We start from the raw sequence: 19,869 nt of genomic DNA, 5'->3' as shown, positions 1-19,869 counted from the left end.
TTTACTGCCTGCCGCTCAGCTCTGCGAGGCCCAGAGCTCAGCACTCACCCAGCAGCACTGTCCCCCCATCTACTCAGCAGAAGGGACAGCACTGCAGCCTGCAGCTGTTAGGGAGCACGTCAGGCTGCCGCTTGTTGCCGCTGTCCCTGAACAGCCTCCAAACCCTCTCCGAGGGCCTCTGGGATTCTCTGGGCATGCACAGCGATGCTGTTTTGCTGCCTATCCCTTGGGGGAGTCAGGCTGCAGAGTGACAGAAAGCAGCTGGAAAGTGTTCCTGCGGTCACTGCTCGCCTCCAGAGGTACTACGGAAAAAAACAGGCTCCACCTGCAAAATGCAGCTTTAGCACAGACGCGGATTTTAGCTCTTTGAAGACTGTTTTCTGAACGGCAGCGAGGGAACTGCTGCTTGGGGGTGTGCCTGCTTGCAATTTCTGCTTGTCCCCGGCTGCTGTGTGCTTTTGCTCGGGGAGGAACTTTGGCAGTGGTTACCAGCTGTACCTCTCCCCTCTCCTCATTCCTCTTGCTGCCCCCAGGATCGACTGCTCTGAACCCTGGAGCATGCCCTGCTCAGCTTCCCCCTCAACAGATCCCCATGCTCCCCTCCTCCCGCCCGGTTCCTGGCTATAGGCGTAGGACAGCCAAGGCACAGCCCAGCCGGACCTTCCCGGAAGGGCAACCCGGCATCTCTCTCTCCCACAGCTTGCTGCTCGGAGGCTGAAGCCCCACGGGGGCAGCTGGCCCATGGCCCCCAAGCGCCGAGCACCCCCTGCATCCCAGCCCGCTGATGGGGGCAAGAAAGCCAAGGGGGGGCAGGAGGAGGAGGAGGATGCCTGGAGCTCGGCGCTCACTGCCTTGAAGGCAGCCCCCAAGGAGAAGCCCCCCGCCACCATTGATGGGCAGTGTCCCCTGAGTGCAGGGCCTGATGCACAGGTGAGTGTGGGGAAGAGCATCTGGGGCATGGTGAAGATGGAAGGGGGATGGAGAGGACTCACGCAGACCCCATGTCCCCAAAATGGGTGAAGCACCCCGCTGCCCCCAGTGCCACCCCAACCCATTGCCTGCCGTAGGTCTATGAGGACTATGACTGCACCCTGAACCAGACCAACATCAAAGCCAACAACAACAAGTTCTACATTATCCAGCTTATCATGCATGATGGTACCTACAGCACCTGGAACCGCTGGGGACGTGTGGTGAGCTAACCTGTGGCCATCCCTGTGCTGGGGTTGAGGTGCTCCCTGCCAGCTCCCCCATCCCAAATTCCGAATCCCAAAGTGAACAGCTCTGCCACAACCCTTCCCTGGGGGGAAACCAAGGATGTGTCCTCATGCTGAGGAGACACCACAGCAAGGACACCCATGGCACGAGGTGCCCATGGCTCCCATGCAGTGCCTCTGATACTGGGTTTGCTTCAGGGAGAAGTGGGCCAGTCCAAGCTCCTGCCATTCACCTCTCTGGAAGCTGCCAAGAAGGATTTTGAGAAAAAGTTTTGGGAAAAGACCAAGAACAGCTGGGCAGCACGGGAGAACTTCGTGGCCCAGCCAGGAAAGTACACCTTGATCGAGGTGCAGCCCGGCGCCGGGCAGGAGGTGACCCTCAGGGTGAGTGGCATTGCCTCAATGCTGAGCCTGTGGGACTGGGACATCCAGCAGGGTCAGCAGGGTGGGCTGTGGGATGGACAAGGAGGCAAGCTTGACGCTCCCTCCTGAGCACCATGGACATCATAGTGGCATCGGGCATGACCCAGAGACAGCAGAAGGCTGGGGTTTGCTCCCACAGGCGGATGGTGTGGGTGATGAGAAGGTCTCCAAGTGCCGCACGCTGCCTTGTGCCTTGGATGAGACCACGCAGAAGCTGGTGGCCCTCATCTTCAGCAGCGACATGTTCCGCCACGCCATGCAGACCATGAATATTGGTAGGAGGTGCCAGGGGGCCTGATGAGTGCGGAGGTGCTGGTGGGTTTCTGAGCATCCCCTTTGGCTGTGGTAATGCTGGGGCTGCTCAGCACAGTGGGACTGGGGAATGCTAGCATGCTGGCATGAGACGTGGGCTGACAGCGTGCGCTCCACCCCTGCCAGATGTGAAGAAGATGCCACTGGGGAACCTGAGCAAGCAGCAGATTGCTCGGGGCTTCGAGGCACTGGAGGAGCTGGAGGCAGCACTGGGGGAGCAACCCTGCAGGATGTCCCGGCTGGAGGAGCTCTCCTCACGCTTCTACACCATTGTGCCCCACAACTTTGGGCGGGCACGGCCACCCCCCATTGATTCTCCCGAGCTGCTGCGTGCCAAGAAAGACATGCTGCTGGTGAGATGTGGCAGTGGCATCTGTTCTTGTGGGGTGGAGAGGTGGTGGGAGCCTTGTCCTGGCCCACAATGACTGCGTCCCTGCTCTGTCCCCTCAAGGTGCTGGCTGACATCGAGGTGGCACAGAGTCTGCAGGCACAGAAGGTGGAGGAGGAGGAGGAGGTGGTCGCCCACCCCCTGGACCGGGACTACGCCCTGCTGTGCTGCCAGCTCACCCTGCTGGAGCACACCTCCCAAGAGTATGAGGTGTGACGGTCCCCAGTGCCATGCAGACACTCTGGGGACACAGTTATGGGCAGCCAGCAGTGACACCGTGTCCTTCCTTGCAGATGATCCTGAACTATGTGGCACAGACAGGGGGCCAGGTCTACATCCTCAACATCTGGAAGGTGGCCCGAGAGGGTGAGGTGAGAAGAAGGAGCCTGGGCTTTGTCTGCAGGTCCAGGGCCACTTACATCCAGCTGAGTGGGGTCCCCCAGCTGGCTGGGCAGGGGGGCTGGGCCAACACTGTGTGTCCCTCCCTGGCCAGCCCTCTTCTCTGTGTCCCTCCAGGACAAGCTCTTCCAGGCCCATGACCACCTGGAGCACCGGCGCCTGCTGTGGCACGGCACCAACGTGGCAGTGGTCGCGGCCATCCTGAGGAATGGGCTGCGCATCATGCCCCACTCAGGGGGACGCGTGGGCAAGGGCATCTACTTTGCCTCTGAGAACAGCAAGTCTGCTGGCTACGGTGAGCAGCGGGCTGTTTGGGGTGGCTGTGGGGTCGGTGCAAGCCTAGCTCTTTGTGGCATCTCTGCCAAGCCCCTTCCATGTTTGGGACCTATGCACAAATGAGTGGGAACTCTGGTGCCATCACTCCTTCCTCTTCATTTCCCTTCCCGGTGTCAGTGGGCTGCACATCCAAGCGAGTTGGCTTGATGTTCCTGACGGAGGTGGCTCTGGGCAAACAGTACTGCATCACCCGCGATGAGCCCACGCTGCAGCAGCCGCCCGATGGCTATGACAGCGTCCTGGCCTGTGGGCGCACGGAGCCAGGTGAGTGCATAGTGGTGGGACTGGGAGCCTTGGGATGGCCCTCAGGGCTGGCACTAGTGGAGTCTTCTCGTCCAGACCCTGCACAGGATGTGGAGGTGATGCTGGATGGGAAGAAGGTGCTGGTGTGCCAAGGCAAGCCGATCCCCATGCCCGCCTACAAGGACTCATCCTTCTTCCAAAGCGAGTACCTCATCTACCAGGAGAGCCAGTGCAGGATCCGCTATCTCGTCCAGCTCCGCTTCTGAGAGCACCAGGCTCCTTGTGTCCCCTCTTGGGGCAGAGTGCCACCAGTCTGGAATGCAGGAATCCAGCCCTTGTGGCTGCTCACTTGGGTGTGAGATGGGGCATCCAGCCTGCTCCCAATAAATCCACTGTGCCTTGCACCAGCAGTGTGACTGCTTTCATGCTAACATGGAGGGGCTGAGCAGGGAGCCCTGGTTGGTGCTGTGGCCGGGGGTTACCCCTGTTGTGGGTGGCTCTGGGTGGGCTGCAGCCCACTGTGGCCGCTGTTGCTCTCATTACTGTAGCCAGACTTGTGTCCACCACTGCGGCATTAGGGTTGTGAAGGGATGAGCATGGATGAGCCTGTCCCTGTGTCCCCAGTGCCTGCCCTGCCTTGGTACCATGCCAAACCCCACTCTGTCCCCTGCGTCCCCCCAGGCACAAGTTAGTGTCCATGCAATGACACTTGGCTGTGCCACCCTGATTCTCAAGTGGGGACTGCCTCGAGGACACCCTTCACTCCCCATTCTTGCAACACCAGCCCCCTACACTTTGCAGTATGTTTCAGTGTGGGAAGGGCCCTTTTGGCTGCAGACCCCCGGTCTTCCCTGCCCTGTTGCCCGCCGGCTGCTAGGACCCAGCAGCTGTCCCCAGCGCTGTCAGTGGGCGGGCAGAGCCCGGGGGTGACAGCCGGTGCCATCGGCGACAGGCAAACAGGATGACTAATGAGTGACAGCCAGGGAGGGGTGGATGTGGCCGCCGGGATCCCCACTCCTGCAGCATGAGCAGTGCTGGTGACAAGGACCGGTCCCAGGGAAGGAAGCATTGCCTGTCCCCGAGGAGCCAAGGTACGTTGGTGTCACTCCAACAGGTGGGAGGGGCACCCAGAGCAGGGGCTGCAGGGATGGTGTGGGTGGGGTTGGCTTTGTCCTTCTGTGGGACAGGGGATGGGGTGTCGGGCTGCCTGGGGTGCCAACAGGTCCCCCCGTGTCATCCCTGCCCTGCCATCTCTCTGCGATATTTTGGAGACCATCTCTAGGTTTCTCTGTGGCTCTGGTTTTGCTCCGTTACCTTCTCCTTCCCCAGCAGGCAAGCGGCCATGAGAAGACAGCGGCCATGCCCACGGTGGGCTCTCTCTCCATGGGATGCAGGAAGTGTGTCCGTGTGATACCGGCAGCAGAGCTGCTGGCTTAGTCCCTGTGGCTATGGCTAGCCGGATGGGGCCAAATGCCACGGCCAGCCTGGAGAACCCCACCATTCCAGAGCAGTCCACAGCACAGGAGGTGCTGGGCCTCCTCTGCATGGTCCTGCTCACTATCACGGCCCTAGTGGCCAATGTGGTGGTGATGGTGGTCATCCTGAAGACCCCCCTCGTCCGCAAGTTCATCTTCGTCTGCCACCTCTGCGTGGTTGACCTCCTCTCTGCCATCTTCCTTATGCCTTTGGGGATCATCTCCAGCTCCTCCTGCTTCGACAGGGTCATCTACAGCATCGCTGAGTGCCAGGCCTTGATATTCCTTAACGTCTGTTTCATCAGCGCCTCCATCCTCACAGTCTCCATCATCAGTGTTGAGCGGTACTACTACATTGTCCACCCCCTGCGCTACGAGGTCAAGATGACCATCAGGCTGGCTGTGGCCGGGGTTATCCTCATTTGGGTCAAGTCTGTCCTCATCACCATCCTGGCACTGGTGGGCTGGCCTCAAGACAACGGGGCCACCAGCGCCAGCCGCTGTACGGTCTACTGGAGCCCTGGGGCCCACAAGAAGGCTTTTGTCATCATCTTTAGCATCACCTGCTTCGTCCTGCCCACCATTATCATCTTCGCCGTCTACTGCAGTGTCTACCGGGTGGCCCGGCTGGCAGCCCTACAGCACGCACCTGCCCCGGCGGCTGCCCCACGGCCCCGCTGCGACTCCATTGCCAGCCAACTGACCATCGTCACCATGCGGAACCTGCCGCTGCTCCGGCTGGCAGCTGAGCGCTTTTTGGGAGGGAACAAGGCCATCCTCACCTTGCTCCTCATCGTGGGACAGTTCCTGTGCTGCTGGCTGCCCTTCTTTGCCTTCCACCTGCACTCCTCTGTGGGTGTCGCTGCGGAGGGCGGTGGGCACAGCGAGATGGTGGTCACCTGGATTGCCTACTCCTCCTTCGCCATCAACCCCTTCTTCTATGGGCTGCTTAACCGACAGATCCGCCAGGAGCTGGCCCGGCTCTGGCGCAGTCTCCTCCACCGTCCGCTGGCCCAGGAGCTGTGCTTGGCCATTTCTGAGGCCTCTGTCCAGGAAAACGTCCTGCAGTTCCTCCAGAGGGCTACCTGCACGCTGGAAACCCATGCTGGGTGCATCAGCCCCAGGAGCAGGCTGGAGCAGGGCAAGGGGGGCTGCCCCATCCCGGGCCAGGTTCCCGAAGAGAGTGTCCAAGAGCAGAGCTCTGTGCCACTGTAGCTCTGGGACTCATCCTCTTTGCTCCTGGTCCGCGTTTTGCCTCCTGTCCCAGTCTGTATGCTGGAGGAAGGGCTCTTGGCAGCATTTTGGGTGCTGTCATTTCCATTCTGCATGCTGGGAACATCTCTGGCTCCTGCAGCATATGGGACATGGGAAGCTGAGGGGCTACAGCTTGGGGGACCATCCCCCTGTGGGACTACTGCCAGGGTCACCCTGCACCCTCCCCAGCCCAGATAACACCACTAACACCATAACACCAGTGCCCGTGGTGCCCAGTACCTCCCCTCCTGAAAGTCAGGATGCTGCTGGGAGGGATGTCGTGCCCCTGGTCTCCAAAAATAGGAAACCCCACTCCAGCAATAGGGGCTGGGGAAAGGTGCCCAGGGCAGGGAGGGGGCTCAGGGAAGATCACTGGCCACAGGGCCACCCCTCTGCTGTCACCTCATGCACCCCCCTGAGCTGGGGGACTCTCCACTCGGGGGGTGGAAAATGTATCTTTTTCACATAAATTTGATCTTTTTATTAAACCATTGATAAGTTACAAAGGAGGAAAAATATAGACTTATATATACAGCGTTTCCAAGCCAGCAGGCTTTTGGGGGTGTTGCTGGGAGGGAGGTGACTGCCCAGGGGAAAGTCCCCCTGACACAGCCAGGGGATGGGGGAACACCATAGAGGCCAGGCAGCCCCTCAGCAGCTCTGGGGTTCAGCCCAGAGGGTTGGGGATGGCAGGAGAGGGACAGCAGTGTGGGCAAGGGTAGGGACAAGGGACACCAGGAAGTGGGAGGATATCCCCCCTCCCAGCAGGGACAGCCCTCCTACCCATACCATAGCAAGTTTGGGGGGGGAGAGGGGACACAGTGCTGCCAAGATGGGCATTGGAGCAAATCTTTTTGCTCCAGAGGCCATCACCTCTGGGCCCCCCTCCCCTGGGCATGGTATGCTTGGTATGGGGGAGGACTCGGGGAGGGATGGAGGACAAGAGGTGTCCTTGGCACCAGGTGGCACCAGGACCTCCCTTGTTCACCCACAGAGGGGCTCAGTAGGGTGAGAACTTCTGCCGGTCAGCTTTCTTGGTGCCGTTGGCCGCCGAGATCTTGGTCGTGTAGGTGGCAGTGCCACCATTGGCACCTGCCGCAGAGGATGGGGACAGCGCCAGGAAGGAGAGCGGCTTCAGGCCGATGAAGTTGGAGAGAGAGAGGGCGTAGGGGGTGCCCAGCAGAGCCGGGGGGGTGGCAGGGACAGCAGGCAGCGCTGCGCTGGAGCCCGGAGCGAGCGGCTGCGAGAAGCCCACACCGAGATCCACGGAGCCAGGGCCGAGTGGCACCTGGGAGGTAGATTTGGCCGTCTCTAAGCTGGGGGGGTCAAGCGGCATGGTGAGGGGTGCGGTGACAAAGGGGCCACCTGCCCGCTGTAGGGCACACGGACCTTCGCCCCGTGCCTTCTGTCACCGGTGCCAGCATCCAGCCCCAGTTCTTTAGGGCACTTACCAGGTGGTGATGAGGTACTGAGCCAGCGTGATGCTGACGGGGGACCCTGTGATGGTGATGTGCCGCTCACTGGAGCCCTCGGTCTGGTTCCCAATCTTGATGTGGGCGCCCGACATCTGCCGGATCTCACTGATCTTGCTGCCGTGCCGGCCGATGATGCAGCCGATCAGCTGGGGGTAGCACCAAGGTGAGAGGGGCAGGACACGTATGGGGAAATGGGAACTTGGTGAGGACCCACACTTACATCATTGGGCACCAGGAACTCCTGGGAGCTGCTTTGGGAGTTTGAGTCCAGCCCTGGAGAGAGAAATGATGGAGTTAGGAGGGTCTCCAGCAGCCCCGTGCCCTCCAAAGGTGAGGGGATGTTGCTGTGAAGACAAACCCAAAGGACCAATAAGGAAAGGCCATAGGGAAGATGGGATGTGGGCATGGAGTTCCTGTCATTGGGGTGGAGGGCTTGGGGGCACTGGGACACCAGGAAATCAAAGAGAGGGACTTTCTGGTGTGTGATGGCACGCCAAGGAAATAGGACTGGAGATGGGAGGAGAGGACATGGGACACCCATGCTCTTACAAGTGCCCGGCATGGAACAAGAAGGGCACAACTCGCTGTCTCTAGCCCCATGGGGAGCTCACCTGGAACCATGGAGGGTGGGTGGCCCAGTGGTGGGAAGGGGACGGTGTGCCCCGACATTTGCTGCAGTTTTGTGACCTGTCCAAGGAGAGAGAGGAGATGCAGACAATAGGAGGGCTTGGTCTCATGCCCCTGGCTGGACTCTGGCATCCACACAGTGGATGGGGGCACATCCCACCCCACCTCAACACATCCCACTCCAACCGATCTCATCACACCGCATCCCCTCCCATTCCACCCTACTCTATTTCATTATACTGTATCCCATCCCATTCCACTCCATCCCATCTCATTCCACTCCTACTATACCCCATCCCATCCCATCAAATCCTACCCCATTACATTAAACCCCATTCCATCTCATCCCATTCCACCTCATTCTAACTCATTCCATCCTACCCCACTCCATAGTATCCCATTCCATTTCATTCTATCCCATCCTACCTTCTTCCCATCATACCCCATCACACCCCATCTTACCTCCTCCCATCATATCCCATCTCATTCCATTCCATCCCTCTCTCTTCCATCGTACCCCACCCCCTCCCATTGTACTCCATCTTATCCCATTCTACCTCATCCCATACCATTCCATTCCATCCCACCCCACCCCACTCCACCACACTCCATTCCACCCCACCCCATGTCATCCCATCCCCCAGCGTCCTACCCCACCCCACCCCACCCCACCCCATCCCACACCTTCCCATCACACCACATCCCATCCCACTCCACCCCACCCCAGCTGCAGGCTGCCAGACCCCATGCCCTGGAGACACCCCCAGGATTGGCCCCATGAACCAAGGAACAGGGCTGGTAGAGACTCACTTCCGCCGGAGAGACCCCGCTGTATTGCCCCTGCATGGAGAAACCCTGGTGGGACAATGGGCATCAGCTGGGAACCACGCAGGGACCTGTGCCCATGCAGACAGGGGGTCCCCCCGCCCCAGTGCCCCTTACCTGATTGGCAGAGAGCAGAATGGTGCCCAGGGAGAGCCCAGGGTGGTAGGGGATGGTGGCCCCCTTAGGAGGCGACTGCACAGGGAGGAAAGGAGGTGGAGGGGATGAGCAATGGGGTCAAGGTCCCCCCAGCCCACACCACCCCCCACAGTACGGTGAGCTAGCTGCCAGTACCTCCAGGATGACGGCACAGATCTGCCTCACACACTGGATGATGGTGTCCGGCACCCCCGAGACGGTGACGGCGCGCTCTGTGGAGTTGGGCAGCAGGTCGCCAGCCACCTGCACCTGAGCCCCTGAGCTCTGGGGAGAAAACGGGGGGGGGCTGTGGGACTTGGGTGGGACCAGGCGGGGGGACACTGTGCTCCTGCATCGTGCCGGGGGATCTCACCTCCCGGATCTCCCTGATCTTGGTGCCCGCCTTGCCGATGAGCGAGCCGCACTGGCTGGCCGGGATGACAAGACGCAGCGTCACCGGTGTCCTCCCTGCCGCTGTCCCGTCCCCCAGGTCCTGCGGAGGGACACACGCACAATGCCTGGCTTCCCCTGGGAGTGGGGGGCTCCCAGAGGCCGGTATAGGGCAGGGAGCACCCACCTCCTCCAGCTTGAAGGCTATCATGGAGACGGCGCGGAAGACGGCGTCGGTGGAGCCGGTGATGGTGGTGATGCGCTCGGGGCAGGAGCCCTCCGAGATGGTGATGCGCGCGCTGCTCTGGGGACAGCGGTGCGTCCCGTCAGGGGCACAGAGCTCAGCACTGCTTCAGCTCTGTGTCACCCCCTCCCTGCGGTCCTTGCCCCATCCCATCGAGCCGTGAGCCACCTGCAGGCACCAGGACAGGGGTACCTGCAACCGCCCCATGTGCCCTTACCTGCTCCCGTATCCTCTTTACCGTCTCTCCTTTCTGTGGGAAGAGGAACAGGGCTGGCGGTCAGGGCCAGGAGCCCCCCGGGGCGGTACGGCCCAAATCCCCCGGCTCTTACCTTGCCGATGATGCTGCCGATCTCCTGTGGGAGCAGAGGGCAGCTGTTAGCAAGCGATCCCAGTATCACCAACCACGTGTCCTCAGCGGTGAGGACAGCCCAGACTTAGGGTGAGGGGCACGAAATCCTCCCCAGAACCACTCCCCCACCCCCAGGGCAGGTTACCTTGCCGTGCATCAGCATGCGGAGGGTCAGGGTGATGCTGAGCTGCGGCTCTCTGGGGCCGCTCGCTCTGTCCGGCGATGCCATGGCCTGGGGGACATGGGGTTTCCTGCGGGGTACGGCCAGGTGTCCCCGACCCCTGGGCTGGGGGTGGCCGGACCCCCGGCTGGGGGCTGCCTAGGGGAAGGGGGGAGGCACCCAGCAGCACCTCACGCTCGGAGGCGGCCGGGGAGGGGACAGCAGGGGACAATCGCCGCGTGTCCGGGAGCGGGTGGGCGGGATGCCGGCGGCGATGCCAAGCGGCTTTGGAACAAAGCACCCGCGGTGGGGATGGGGCTCGATCTGCGGGCGCTGTCGGGGGGAGGGGGCACGGCTATTCTGGGTGCTGGCAGGGCTCGCCGCCGAGGTGGCCGTCAGGGGAGCGGGGTGGGGCGACGGTAGCCCCCGAGCCCCCACGGGTGACCCGGCGGGGACAAAAGCGGGGGCACGAGAGCCGATGGCGAGGGGGCGCGGGGGGGGGGAAGCACGGTGTCGTCTGCCGCCGGGGGGGCGTGGGGACAAGGGCCGGGTGCCGGGTGGCAGCGGGAGGTGGTGAAGGGACAGCGCGGTCACCCCCCATCGCCCAGAAGGAAAGTTTCTCCGCTCCCCCCGCCCCGCTCGCAGCCCGGTACCTCTCCGCACCGCCGCCGCTCAGTGCCGCATGCCGCCGGGGCCGCCCCGTGCCACCCGGGCCGCGAACAATGAGCCGCTTGACGGGCTCGGGGCAGGCTGGCAGCCCCGGCCCCCACCCCGGCCCGCTGGGGCCCCCCTCGCTCTTCCCCTCTCCCACAGCCCTCCCTCCGGGATCCTATTACAGCGGATAAGAGACACTAAAAGGAACAATGCACCCTGGGTAAGGCCATCTGCCACCGCTGGGGACATTCCTGTCCCCCCCCACACTTGGCTCGCACATCGCCCCTCTTTGTAATTGCTTTTTTTTTGTTGTTGTTGTTCCTGGAAGCCGATCAGCTGGCAGGGCTCAAGGGCTCAAGGGCACCGGGCGGACAACGCCGGAACGGCGGCACCCAGGGGTGCCGTTGGGGGTGGGCACCCTTAGGGCTGGGGTGCCAGAGCAGCAGATGGATGCTGCGAAGTGCTGAGCACCCCTATGCCGGCAGGCCCCTACTGCGCTCCGTGCCCCCCATCACACACCGACACGTTGTCAGTGTCACCCCCCCGCCGCCCGCGTGCCTCCCCCGCTAAATCCTCATAGGCCCTGGCGTAAGCAGCTAAAGTCCAGGCAGGCTTGAAGGGGGAGCGGGGGAGGGGGGTGGCACCCTGCTGCCGGCTCCATCTGCATCCCCAGGGCCGGCTCAGCAGCACCAAGTGGGGAAAGGCAGGTGGTGGGCACGGAGCGGCACTCTGTCTGTCCAGCCAGGCGTCTGTCTGGCCTCCCCTGCCTTTCCCCTCCATCTGTTGGTGACCATAAATCCGCCGGGTGCTTGGGACATGCTGGCTGCCACCGCAGGCAGGGGACGGCTGGGGACGACAGTCACCTTTTAAGCCCCTGTGGATTAACCTAGGAGTGGGTGTGCGGCCGGAGGGGTGGGAAGAGGAAGAAGAGGATGAGGATGAGGCCGGGAGGAGGGCCGCCGTCAACCAATGTGTGTGAGACAGTGAGGAGGGAACAAAGAAGAAGAGAAGAGGATGAGGATGAGGCCAGGAGGAGGGTGGCCGTCCCCTGCTGCACGTGCCACGGTGAGAAGGGAAGCAGCAGGGCGGCAGCACATCTCAGGGTTTTATTTGGTCCCGACGAAGCGGTGGTGCCAAGGATGGCCATCCCCATCCCACTCACTCCAACTGCTGCAGGAAGGCCAGCAGCCCACGGTGCCACTCCTCGGGCTTGTCCAGGTAGCAGGCGTGCCCGGCGCCCTGCAGCACCAGCACCTGGTGGCGGGCCAAGTGTCGCAGGTTGCTGAGGCTGACCTGGCCCAGCTCGACGTCCTGGTCCCCATAGACAATCAGGGTGGGTGTCTGCAGAGAGGAACACAGGCTGTGGCCACGCTCGCACTGCTGCAGCTTGCAATGCCGGCCCAGCAGCATTACACCTCCGGCAGAAGCACCTCTCCTTCCCATTCTCCCACAGGAGAGATGGGGGTCAGGAAGGGAAGATGCTCCACGCCCAACCCCGTTACCTGGACACCGGCGTACCGCTCCGCCTCAAACTTCTCCGTGCAGATGGGCGCCACGGGCACGTAGGCCTTCAGCAGGTGCCCGTGCTGGAAGAGGAAGGGCAGCGAGTACATGCCGCTGAGCGACGGGCTGACCAGCACGGCCGGGGCCAGGCCCAGCGCCTCCACCACCGCCTTCAGGAAGGCTCCCGGTGCCGGCTGCCCCACGGGAGCGGGGGCCGCGGCGTCCTTGGAGCGGCCCAGCCCTGGGAGCGAGGGGCTGCGTGTCACACGGCTGCCACCGCGCCGTCGCCACGTGCCCTCGGCCGCGCCTTACCCGGCAGGTCGATGGCCACGGCCCGGTGGCCGGCGTCAGCCAGCACGGCCAGCGTGCGCAGCTGCAGCCAGGTGTCCGAGGAGAAGCGGATGCCGTGCAGCAGCAGCACGTTCAGCCGCGGGGCCTGCAGCGGGCGGGCCTCCCGGTAGAAGAGGCTCTGCCCCTCCACCGTCACGGTGCCCTCGGTGAGCTGCGCGCCGGCCATGGCTCGATACGGCTCCGAGCCCGGCCCGGGCCTCGGGGCGCCGCCCGGGTCCGAAGGCCGCGGGGGGCGGAGGGAGCGGCGGCGCCGCCTAGCGGGCACGGCCGAGAGCGGGCGGGTGGAACCGAGGCTTGCCGAGCCCTGCCCGAGCTGAGCCGAGTCCTGCCGAGCTCAGCCCGAGCCGTACTGAGCCCTGCCGAGCCGAGCCGAGCCCTGCCCGAGCCGAGCCGAGTTCTGCCGAGCCGAGCCCGAGACGAACCGAGCCGAGCCCTGCCCGAGCCGAGCCGAGCCGTGCCGAGCCCAGCCCGAGCTGAGCCGAGCCCTACCCGAGCCCTAGTGAGCCCTGCCCGAGCCGAACCCTGCCCGAGCCGAGCCGAGCCCTTTCGAGCACTTTCCGAGTTCTGCCGAGCCCTGCCGAGGTCCACCCGAGTCCTGCCGAGCCGAGCGCATCCCAGTACTACCCGAGCTCTGCCGAATGCTATCTGAGCCCCCCGAGCCCTCACCAGAGCCCTATCCGAGCCCTGCGAGCTTTTGTAGTATGCAGGGGGTCGAGGGGCGGAGCGTCCCCTCAACACCGCCGAAAGCCCGTGATGCTGATTTCGGGGACGGGGATGCTTTCTGCTGGAGCGGCTCGTGAGGATCGTGTGAGGAACGTCTGTTTTGATGGCGATTAAACTCAAGCCGAGCCGAGCGCTGCCGAGCGCAGCCGAGCGCTGCCGAGCGCTGCCGAGCTCAGCCGAACCTTCCCGAGCCACGCCGAGCCGAGCGCGGCCGAGCGGGGTCGGGTCCCCCCGAGCCCGACGCTCGCACGCCCCGCCGTTCACTATGCCCCGCGGCCGCCCGGCGCTGCTGGCCCTGGGCGCCGTGCTGGTCTGCGTCCTGCTCCTGCTGCTGCCCGCCGCCCGCCGCCACGGCCCGGCCCGACGCCCGGCCAACGCCACGGTGCGGGCGGGAGTGGCGCCGGGTGACCCGGCCGTCGCGTACAGGGAGGCCGCCGCGCCGCGGTTCCCGGCATCCGGCAGGTGGGTCTGCCCGCGGCTCCCCGCGTCCCGCCGGGCCGTCGCTGTCCCGCAGCGGGCGGCTCGCGGCCCCGCGCCGTGCCGAGCCCTCGTGTCCCTCCGCAGGCCCGACGTGCTGCTGCTGCACGGCCAGGCTTTCGCCTCCGACACGTGGCAGGCCCTGGGCACGCTGGCGCTGCTCGCCGCCGAAGGACACCGCGCCGTCGCCGTCGATCTGCCCGGTAGGACCGAGAGTGCCGAGGGCGATGCGGGCTGCGGGCCCTCCAGGCTGGCACCCAAAGGGCTCGCGGTGCCCCGCTGCTGCACCCCAGCCCCGCATCCTCTGTCCCCCCCCCTCAGGCTATGGGGATTCGCCCCCCGCGGGCTCGGTGGCCACGCGGCAGGGTCGGGCGGCCTTCCTGCAGCGCGTCGTGCGGCAGCTGGGCCTGCAGAGACCTGTCCTCGTCAGCCCGTCCATGAGTGGCCGCTTTGCCCTGCCCTTCCTCCTGGCACACGGCGAGCAGCTGGCCGGCTTCGTGCCCATCGCACCCGTGGGCACGCGAGAATACAGTGCTGTGCAGTACCAACAGGTCCAGGTGGGCCGGCAGGGTGCCGGGAGCTGTGCTCCCAGCTCTCCTGCGGCTTTACAGAGGTGCTGATTGGGTTGGGGTTGACATCGCATCTCCTCGATATCCTTTCTCTCCTCTTTTTCAGACGCCCACTCTGATCCTGTACGGTGACCGTGACACCGGCCTGGGCCAGCAGGCTCTGCAGAGCCTCCGGCATCTCCCCAAGCACCGCGTGGTTGTGCTGCCTGGTGCTGGCCACGCCTGCTACATGGACAAGCCAGAGGACTTCCACCAGGCCCTGCTGGGATTCCTGGGCCAGCTGCAATGATCTGGGTGCTGCTGCACTGAGCAGAGGGCAGCGGGGCCATGGCTTTGTCCCTGTGCCTTGCTGGGAGGTGGGGAGGCGGTGTGGAGCTGGGGGTGAATCACCAGCAGCGCTCTCCTGTAGCATCGCCTCTCCCTCCTATGGTTGGGAGCGGAAGTTCCACGCTCAGAACCGTGGAATCGTGGAATATCCCAAGTTGGAAGAGGTGCTGGCTCCACACAGAACCACACAAACACTGAGAGTGATGTCCAAACGCTCCCTGAGCTCCAGCAGTTTGGGGCTGTGCCCACTGCCTTGGGGGAAGAGGGGGCTGTTCTGTGCCCACCACCCCCTGGACCTTTCTCTGAATTTCAGAATGATGTTCTGGCAGGACAACCCCCAGTGGCCAGGGCTCCGGGCACGGTGCTGCGGTGCTGGCGCAGGTTGGGGGACCGCGAGCTGGAAGGAAGGAGCTGCGAGCCGCCTGTCCCGAGACCAATAAACACGTCGTGCTCCGGTCTCTGCCGTGTCCTCAAGCGCCTCGGGGCGGAGCGGGATGGAGCGGGGCGGAGCGGGGCCGGGGGGGCGGAGCGGGAGCGGGCCGGCAGCGACGGCGGCGCGGAGGTAGGGCCGGGGGCAGCGGGGGTTCGGGGCCGGGAACGGGCGGCGTCGGGCGGGGGGCGGCCCCGAACCTACCACCCCCTGCCCGCAGCCCAGTTATGGGGCCGCGCACCCTCGGTCCCCCGGTTCCTCGCACCGCAACCGTGGGACCGTGCGCTCCCCTGCGCTCCTCGTGCCCTCCGCCCCACAAACCCGCGGTGTTTCCCTGGTTCCTGCGCCCCACTGAGCGCCGCGTGTGCGCGCACCCCCCCGCCACCCTCCCGCAGCCCCCGCCGCACCCCACGGCCCCTCCACCCCCACCTCAGCCCCGTTCCTTCCCAAGGGCCGAACTTTGCCCCGTCCTGCTTCGGAAGAGTGGGGGACGGAAGGGGGGGTTTAACTGTCTCTTCCCCCGCGGCTCTGCAGTCCGGGAATGGCACCCGGCAAGCAAGGAAAGAGTGCGGGGGCCTCGGAGAACCCTTCGGTGACACTTTTCCGAGAGTACCTGAGGATCGACACCGTGCACCCCAAGCCTGACTACGGTGAGGAGAGCAGGGATGTGGTGGGGGGGGCACCCAGGGCTCGAGGCTGGCAGCACGGCTCCTTCCCCTGCGCCGCTCTTTGGATCGTTCTTTGGACCCACGTGCCTGATGCTCGAGGCCAGGGCTGTTGCAGTCCCGGCGCAAAGAACACTGCAGTGCCTTATCCCCGCCGAGCTTTGGGCAAGGCCGCCCTTGCTTTGTCATGAATACACCCCCTCATCCGTCTTTTTTCACCCCCAGATGCGGCCGTCCAGTTTTTGGAGCGTGTGGGCACCGACTTGGGCTTGGCATGCCAGAAAGTGGAGGTGAGCGGGGCAGCCCCAGGGCTGGTCCCATCCCATCGCAGCACGGCTGGGGGTCAGATCCTCTCCCCACCACCCCACGCGTAGCAGGAGGTGCCTGCTGCTGCCCTACCGCTCTGCTGGCCCAGGTGCTGCTGTAAGCTCCCCCCACACAGCCTGCACTGTGCCTGTTCCTCTGACCTTTGTGGCTGGCTGTGCTATGATTAGCCAGGGACCAGGCAGGGTGACGCTGGCTGCAGATGTCCCCTGTGTCTGGCCAAGAGGGGACAGTGGCTGGCACAGGGGACACCCAGGGCTTAGGGTCTCCGTTTTACTTCCTCCGAATTGCTTGTGGCTGCCCAGTGGCCGCGGTGGGGGAATGAGCCTGTCCCAACCCTTGCGTCCCCCTGTCCCACCCCAGTGACATGCAGCCTTTGCTCACAGGTGTGCCAGGGCCGCGTGGTGCTGGTTCTCACCTGGCCGGGCACAAATCCCCGCCTGCGCTCCATCCTGCTCAACTCCCACACCGACGTTGTGCCAGTTTTCGAGGTACGGGGTCGGAGGGGCCGGGCACAGGGGTAGCCTCATGACATGGGGTCACGGCTGATATTCCCACAGGAGCACTGGACCTACCCGCCCTTTGAGGCTGTTAAGGATTCCCAGGGCAACATCTATGCCCGGGGTGCCCAGGACATGAAGTGTGTCTCCATCCAGTGAGTGGGGGCTTGGTGCACAGGGTGGCTCAGGGGTTTCAGCCCCACTCCCTGCAACCAGCAATTTCAAACCACCTCCTCACATCACCCGCAGGTACCTTGAGGCCATCCGAAGGCTGAAGGCAGAGGGGAAGAGCTTTGCCCGCACCATCCACCTGAGTTTTGTGCCTGGTGAGTGCCCTCCTGAGGAACAGGGTGGGCTGGGTGGCGCTGTGTGGCTCCCCGCATCCTGGGCATGGGACACTCCTGCTAACCTGTCCAGGTTTTGGGTTCCACTTGCTCTAGGATGAAGGGCTGTGTGATTCTGGGGATGGCCAATGGCACCAGGCTGGCATGGAAGCACGGTGGTGGGGTGGAGGATCCCTTCACCCATGCCAGTTTTCTCCCCACAGACGAGGAGGTGGGCGGACACAAGGGCATGGTGATGTTCTTGCAGCGCCCGGAGTTCAAAGCACTCAACGTGGGCTTTGCCCTAGATGAAGGTGAGTGATGGCATGGCTGTGCTGGGACCCAGCGGGACCTCATGGCATCGTGCATATTTGGCATTGCCCCCAAGGCAGGGGCACTCAACACTGCTCCTGGGGTCCCCTTGGGCATCCCAGCCGCTGACCCCGCAGTGCACCAGTTGGGACACATCTGTCCCCCTTGCTGTGCCCACCACAGGTTTGGCCAGCCCATCCGACACCTACAGTGTCTTCTATGGAGAGAAGAGCCCTTGGTGTGAGTAATGGCGTGCCTGCCATCCTGTCCCTCGCTCTGCTGGGTTCTGGGGTGCTGGGTGCACCCAGCTCAGCGCCTCTTCCTCAGGGATCAAGGTGAAGTGCACAGGCAGCCCTGGGCATGGGTCCCGCTTCATCACAAACACCGCGGCTGAGAAGTTGGTAAGGGAATGGAGACAGCGGTGTGCCCTGTGGGGGCCTGGGGTGGGAGCCCTCTGCGGTGGGCACCGGGCTTGCGGCTGGGAGCTGCTGATGGGAGGCATGGGGAGGGGCTGCGTGGGGTATGGTACCCCCTGTCCAGATGGTTCTGGGATGTTTACATCATATGTTTGCCTCCCCAGCACAAAGTGATCACCTCCTTCCTGGCCTTCAGGGAGAGTGAGAAGCAGAGGTAGGACATGGCTGGAGGGGCTGCGTTGGCCTCACTGTGGTCCTTGGAGGGGCCTTGCCCCCCTTTGGCATCCAGGAGGTCCCAAGCGAGGCTCTGATCTTGCACCGCATCCCCGTGCTTCTGTTTACCTGCATGGAGGTGGGGGCAGGGAGCACTTCCCCTCCTCTCAGGACAGAGGGTGACTGTCCCCTGCATCCCCCAAGGCTTAAGTCCAACACAAGCCTGACCTTGGGGGACGTCACCTCACTCAACCTGACCATGCTGGAGGGGGGAGTCTCCTTCAATGTGGTGCCCTCTGAGATGGCCGTCGGCTTCGACGTCCGCATCCCACCCACCGTGGACCTGAAGGTGGGCATGGTGCTGGCCCCGTGTGGGGGGAGCGGGCTGGGGGTGTCCCTGCTCACACCCTTTTGTGCTGCCTGCTGCAGGCCTTCGAGGAGCAGGTGGCTGCGTGGTGCCGGGCGGCTGGGGATGGTGTCACGTATGAGTTTCACCAGGTGAGGGGCTGCCGGGGGGGTCGGCAGACTGTGCTGCCCCTCCCCTGCAGTGTGCCCACCCGCTGCCTCCATCGCTCAGAAATGCATGGACCAGCAAATCACCTCCACTGAGGAGTCTGACCCGTGGTGGAAAGCCTTCAGCGGGGTCTGCAGGGACATGTGAGTAGTGCTATGGGATGGTGGCACCTAGGTTGCACCCCCTGGTTCTCGTGTACCCTGGGGACCTGGCAGTGTAGGAGAGGTGCCCTGAGCCATGTCGGCACCTCACCGTACTGCATTGTGTCAGAAAGAATAGGATTGAGCATCCTGTAGGGTACATGGCTTAGGCCCTTGGCTGGGTCTGGGTGGCAGACACCCCGGCTGTCCCTATGCCACGCTGATGCCATGGCTTGCCCTACAGGAAACTGCCTCTCAAGCTGGAGATCTTCCCAGCTGCCACCGACAGCCGCTACATCCGGGCGGTGAGTGCTGCCCCAGCCCACCCGTGTCCCTGCTGCCCACCCTGGGCTCACTGTGCTCCTCCGTCCCCAGGCAGGGTACCCAGCCCTCGGCTTCTCGCCCATGAACCGCACCCCCGTGCTGCTCCACGACCACAATGAGTTCCTCAACGAGGACGTCTTCCTGCGGGGCATTGACATCTACGCCCGCCTCCTACCTGCCCTGGCCTCTGTGCCCCCACTGCCTGCCGAGGGCTGAGCCTCTGGGAGGGGACAGGGGGCATCGTGCCACGTCTCTACGTGCCCCTCTGCTGTGGCTGTGCTGTGAGCTGGCCTGATGGTGACGCGTGTCCTGGCTGTGCCACCCTGGGGACCGTGTGCCAGTGGAGCCCGGTGTGCCTTGTGCCCCTGCAGCCCTCCCAGACCACTTCCAGGGGTGCTGGGGCCATGTCTCCCAGCTGGTGCCCCGTATCCTGACCGTGCACATTCACTCAATAAACCTTCCTGGTAAGCAAGGCCAGGAGCACCTCTGTCTGCCTGCTCGTGAGCAGTGCCGTGGGTAGCCGCGGCCCCGAGGGTGTGCTGATTTCCTTGGAGACAGAGGAGGGGCTGCACCAGCAGAGTGCTGCCCGGGTGGGAACCCTCTCAATCTGCGGCACTGGGGGCAGGCGCTGAGGTAAATCCAGCTTCCTCCCATGGGATCTTCCCAGGATGGCTTTGCCAGACCCCAAAGCCGGCAGCGATGTGCAAGCCCCGGCAGGAGCACGCACTCACCTGCCAGAGATACCCGAGGGCTTGGCCCCGCTCCCTGCTTCCACTCCCAGCCGTGCTGTGCCCAGCACCCGAGGGTGCCGCATCCGGTCCAGACGCTGTGCCCACCCCCGGGGAGCTGTGC

At 63.9% G+C, this 19,869-nt stretch overlaps 6 protein-coding genes across 12 annotated transcripts; 4 read left to right on the top strand and 2 right to left on the bottom strand.

The window, feature by feature from the left end:
• Positions 1-162: 162 nt before the first annotated feature.
• PARP3 (poly(ADP-ribose) polymerase family member 3) lies at positions 163-3,722 on the top strand. Of its 2 annotated transcripts, none has more exons than XM_010718374.3 (11): positions 163-299; positions 700-930; positions 1,068-1,193; positions 1,416-1,601; positions 1,780-1,915; positions 2,079-2,305; positions 2,404-2,550; positions 2,634-2,711; positions 2,857-3,034; positions 3,193-3,339; positions 3,415-3,722. In XM_010718374.3, the coding sequence occupies exons 2-11, from the start codon at positions 742-744 to the stop codon at positions 3,582-3,584; spliced, it is 1,584 nt and encodes a 527-aa protein (XP_010716676.2). In that variant the 5' UTR covers positions 163-299; positions 700-741; the 3' UTR covers positions 3,585-3,722. The 2 variants fall into 2 exon arrangements, with proteins under 2 accessions (XP_010716676.2, XP_085091929.1); XM_085235803.1 differs by lacking the exon at positions 163-299 and adding an exon at positions 391-412.
• Positions 3,723-3,873: 151 nt separating this feature from the next.
• On the top strand, positions 3,874-6,563 carry GPR62 (G protein-coupled receptor 62). 2 transcript variants are annotated; one of them, XM_003210022.5, is made up of 2 exons: positions 3,874-4,409; positions 4,651-6,563. In XM_003210022.5, the coding sequence occupies exon 2, from the start codon at positions 4,707-4,709 to the stop codon at positions 6,006-6,008; it is 1,302 nt and encodes a 433-aa protein (XP_003210070.2). In that variant the 5' UTR covers positions 3,874-4,409; positions 4,651-4,706; the 3' UTR covers positions 6,009-6,563. The 2 variants fall into 2 exon arrangements, with proteins under 2 accessions (XP_003210070.2, XP_010716675.1); XM_010718373.4 differs by having other exon boundaries at positions 4,648-6,563.
• On the bottom strand, positions 6,514-11,849 carry PCBP4 (poly(rC) binding protein 4). Of its 5 annotated transcripts, none has more exons than XM_085235807.1 (13): positions 10,906-11,849; positions 10,238-10,343; positions 10,073-10,096; positions 9,961-9,993; positions 9,687-9,803; positions 9,483-9,602; positions 9,266-9,394; positions 9,092-9,166; positions 8,960-9,004; positions 8,134-8,209; positions 7,743-7,795; positions 7,499-7,668; positions 6,514-7,363 (listed from the first exon to the last, which is right to left on the bottom strand). In XM_085235807.1, exons 2-13 carry the CDS (start codon positions 10,319-10,321, stop codon positions 7,048-7,050), a joined length of 1,242 nt encoding a protein of 413 aa, XP_085091933.1. In that variant the 5' UTR covers positions 10,322-10,343; positions 10,906-11,849; the 3' UTR covers positions 6,514-7,047. The 5 variants fall into 5 exon arrangements, with proteins under 5 accessions (XP_085091933.1, XP_085091932.1, XP_085091935.1 ...); XM_085235806.1 differs by having other exon boundaries at positions 10,238-10,324; XM_085235809.1 differs by having other exon boundaries at positions 6,514-7,335; positions 10,238-10,324.
• Positions 11,850-11,993: 144 nt separating this feature from the next.
• LOC104913138 (putative protein-lysine deacylase ABHD14B) lies at positions 11,994-13,088 on the bottom strand. Its single transcript, XM_085235812.1, has 3 exons — positions 12,722-13,088; positions 12,409-12,650; positions 11,994-12,247 (listed from the first exon to the last, which is right to left on the bottom strand). Exons 1-3 carry the CDS (start codon positions 12,924-12,926, stop codon positions 12,065-12,067), a joined length of 630 nt encoding a protein of 209 aa, XP_085091938.1. The 5' UTR covers positions 12,927-13,088; the 3' UTR covers positions 11,994-12,064.
• A 324-nt stretch (positions 13,089-13,412) lies between these two features.
• On the top strand, positions 13,413-15,314 carry ABHD14A (abhydrolase domain containing 14A). The gene is made up of 4 exons (XM_085235811.1): positions 13,413-13,945; positions 14,048-14,163; positions 14,282-14,517; positions 14,636-15,314. Exons 1-4 carry the CDS (start codon positions 13,587-13,589, stop codon positions 14,816-14,818), a joined length of 894 nt encoding a protein of 297 aa, XP_085091937.1. The 5' UTR covers positions 13,413-13,586; the 3' UTR covers positions 14,819-15,314.
• On the top strand, positions 15,309-19,489 carry ACY1 (aminoacylase 1). The gene is made up of 15 exons (XM_085235804.1): positions 15,309-15,418; positions 15,821-15,936; positions 16,177-16,241; positions 16,662-16,766; positions 16,836-16,930; positions 17,025-17,101; positions 17,323-17,412; positions 17,594-17,650; positions 17,738-17,811; positions 17,991-18,040; positions 18,244-18,388; positions 18,469-18,537; positions 18,617-18,696; positions 18,938-18,998; positions 19,069-19,489. Exons 1-15 carry the CDS (start codon positions 15,351-15,353, stop codon positions 19,231-19,233), a joined length of 1,317 nt encoding a protein of 438 aa, XP_085091930.1. The 5' UTR covers positions 15,309-15,350; the 3' UTR covers positions 19,234-19,489.
• The last annotated feature ends 380 nt before the right edge of the window (positions 19,490-19,869 follow it).

This window comes from Meleagris gallopavo, chromosome 14 (genome assembly GCF_905368555.1).
Source record: "Meleagris gallopavo chromosome 14, MGAL_WU_HG_1.1, whole genome shotgun sequence".
In the NCBI taxonomy this organism is placed as follows: domain Eukaryota; kingdom Metazoa; phylum Chordata; class Aves; order Galliformes; family Phasianidae; genus Meleagris; species Meleagris gallopavo.
This window is presented reverse-complemented; position numbering and strand designations above follow the sequence as displayed.

What these genes read in the sequence shown, in the direction of transcription:
- PCBP4 (XM_085235807.1), bottom strand. Translation starts at nt 10,321, where the DNA reads ATGGCATCGCCGGACAGAGCGAGCGGCCCCAGAGAGCCGCAGCTCAGC. An exon ending in TAGCCTTCAAGCTGGAGGAG is followed by an intron (nt 9,603 to 9,686) that starts GTGGGTGCTCCC and finishes GTCCCTCCGCAG; the next exon opens with GACCTGGGGGACGGGACAGC. An exon ending in CCCACCCTCCATGGTTCCAG is followed by an intron (nt 7,796 to 8,133) that starts GTGAGCTCCCCA and finishes TTCTCTCTCCAG; the next exon opens with GGCTGGACTCAAACTCCCAA.
- PARP3 (XM_010718374.3), top strand. Translation starts at nt 742, where the DNA reads ATGGCCCCCAAGCGCCGAGCACCCCCTGCATCCCAGCCCGCTGATGGG. An exon ending in GGCAGGAGGTGACCCTCAGG is followed by an intron (nt 1,602 to 1,779) that starts GTGAGTGGCATT and finishes TTGCTCCCACAG; the next exon opens with GCGGATGGTGTGGGTGATGA. An exon ending in CATGCAGACCATGAATATTG is followed by an intron (nt 1,916 to 2,078) that starts GTAGGAGGTGCC and finishes CACCCCTGCCAG; the next exon opens with ATGTGAAGAAGATGCCACTG.
- ACY1 (XM_085235804.1), top strand. Translation starts at nt 15,351, where the DNA reads ATGGAGCGGGGCGGAGCGGGGCCGGGGGGGCGGAGCGGGAGCGGGCCG. An exon ending in CCACCTGAGTTTTGTGCCTG is followed by an intron (nt 17,102 to 17,322) that starts GTGAGTGCCCTC and finishes TTCTCCCCACAG; the next exon opens with ACGAGGAGGTGGGCGGACAC. An exon ending in ACAGCCGCTACATCCGGGCG is followed by an intron (nt 18,999 to 19,068) that starts GTGAGTGCTGCC and finishes CTCCGTCCCCAG; the next exon opens with GCAGGGTACCCAGCCCTCGG.
- GPR62 (XM_003210022.5), top strand. Translation starts at nt 4,707, where the DNA reads ATGCAGGAAGTGTGTCCGTGTGATACCGGCAGCAGAGCTGCTGGCTTA.
- ABHD14A (XM_085235811.1), top strand. Translation starts at nt 13,587, where the DNA reads ATGGCGATTAAACTCAAGCCGAGCCGAGCGCTGCCGAGCGCAGCCGAG. An exon ending in CGGTTCCCGGCATCCGGCAG is followed by an intron (nt 13,946 to 14,047) that starts GTGGGTCTGCCC and finishes GTCCCTCCGCAG; the next exon opens with GCCCGACGTGCTGCTGCTGC. An exon ending in TGCAGTACCAACAGGTCCAG is followed by an intron (nt 14,518 to 14,635) that starts GTGGGCCGGCAG and finishes CCTCTTTTTCAG; the next exon opens with ACGCCCACTCTGATCCTGTA.
- LOC104913138 (XM_085235812.1), bottom strand. Translation starts at nt 12,926, where the DNA reads ATGGCCGGCGCGCAGCTCACCGAGGGCACCGTGACGGTGGAGGGGCAG. An exon ending in CGTGGCCATCGACCTGCCGG is followed by an intron (nt 12,651 to 12,721) that starts GTAAGGCGCGGC and finishes CCTCGCTCCCAG; the next exon opens with GGCTGGGCCGCTCCAAGGAC. An exon ending in AGCGGTACGCCGGTGTCCAG is followed by an intron (nt 12,248 to 12,408) that starts GTAACGGGGTTG and finishes TCCTCTCTGCAG; the next exon opens with ACACCCACCCTGATTGTCTA.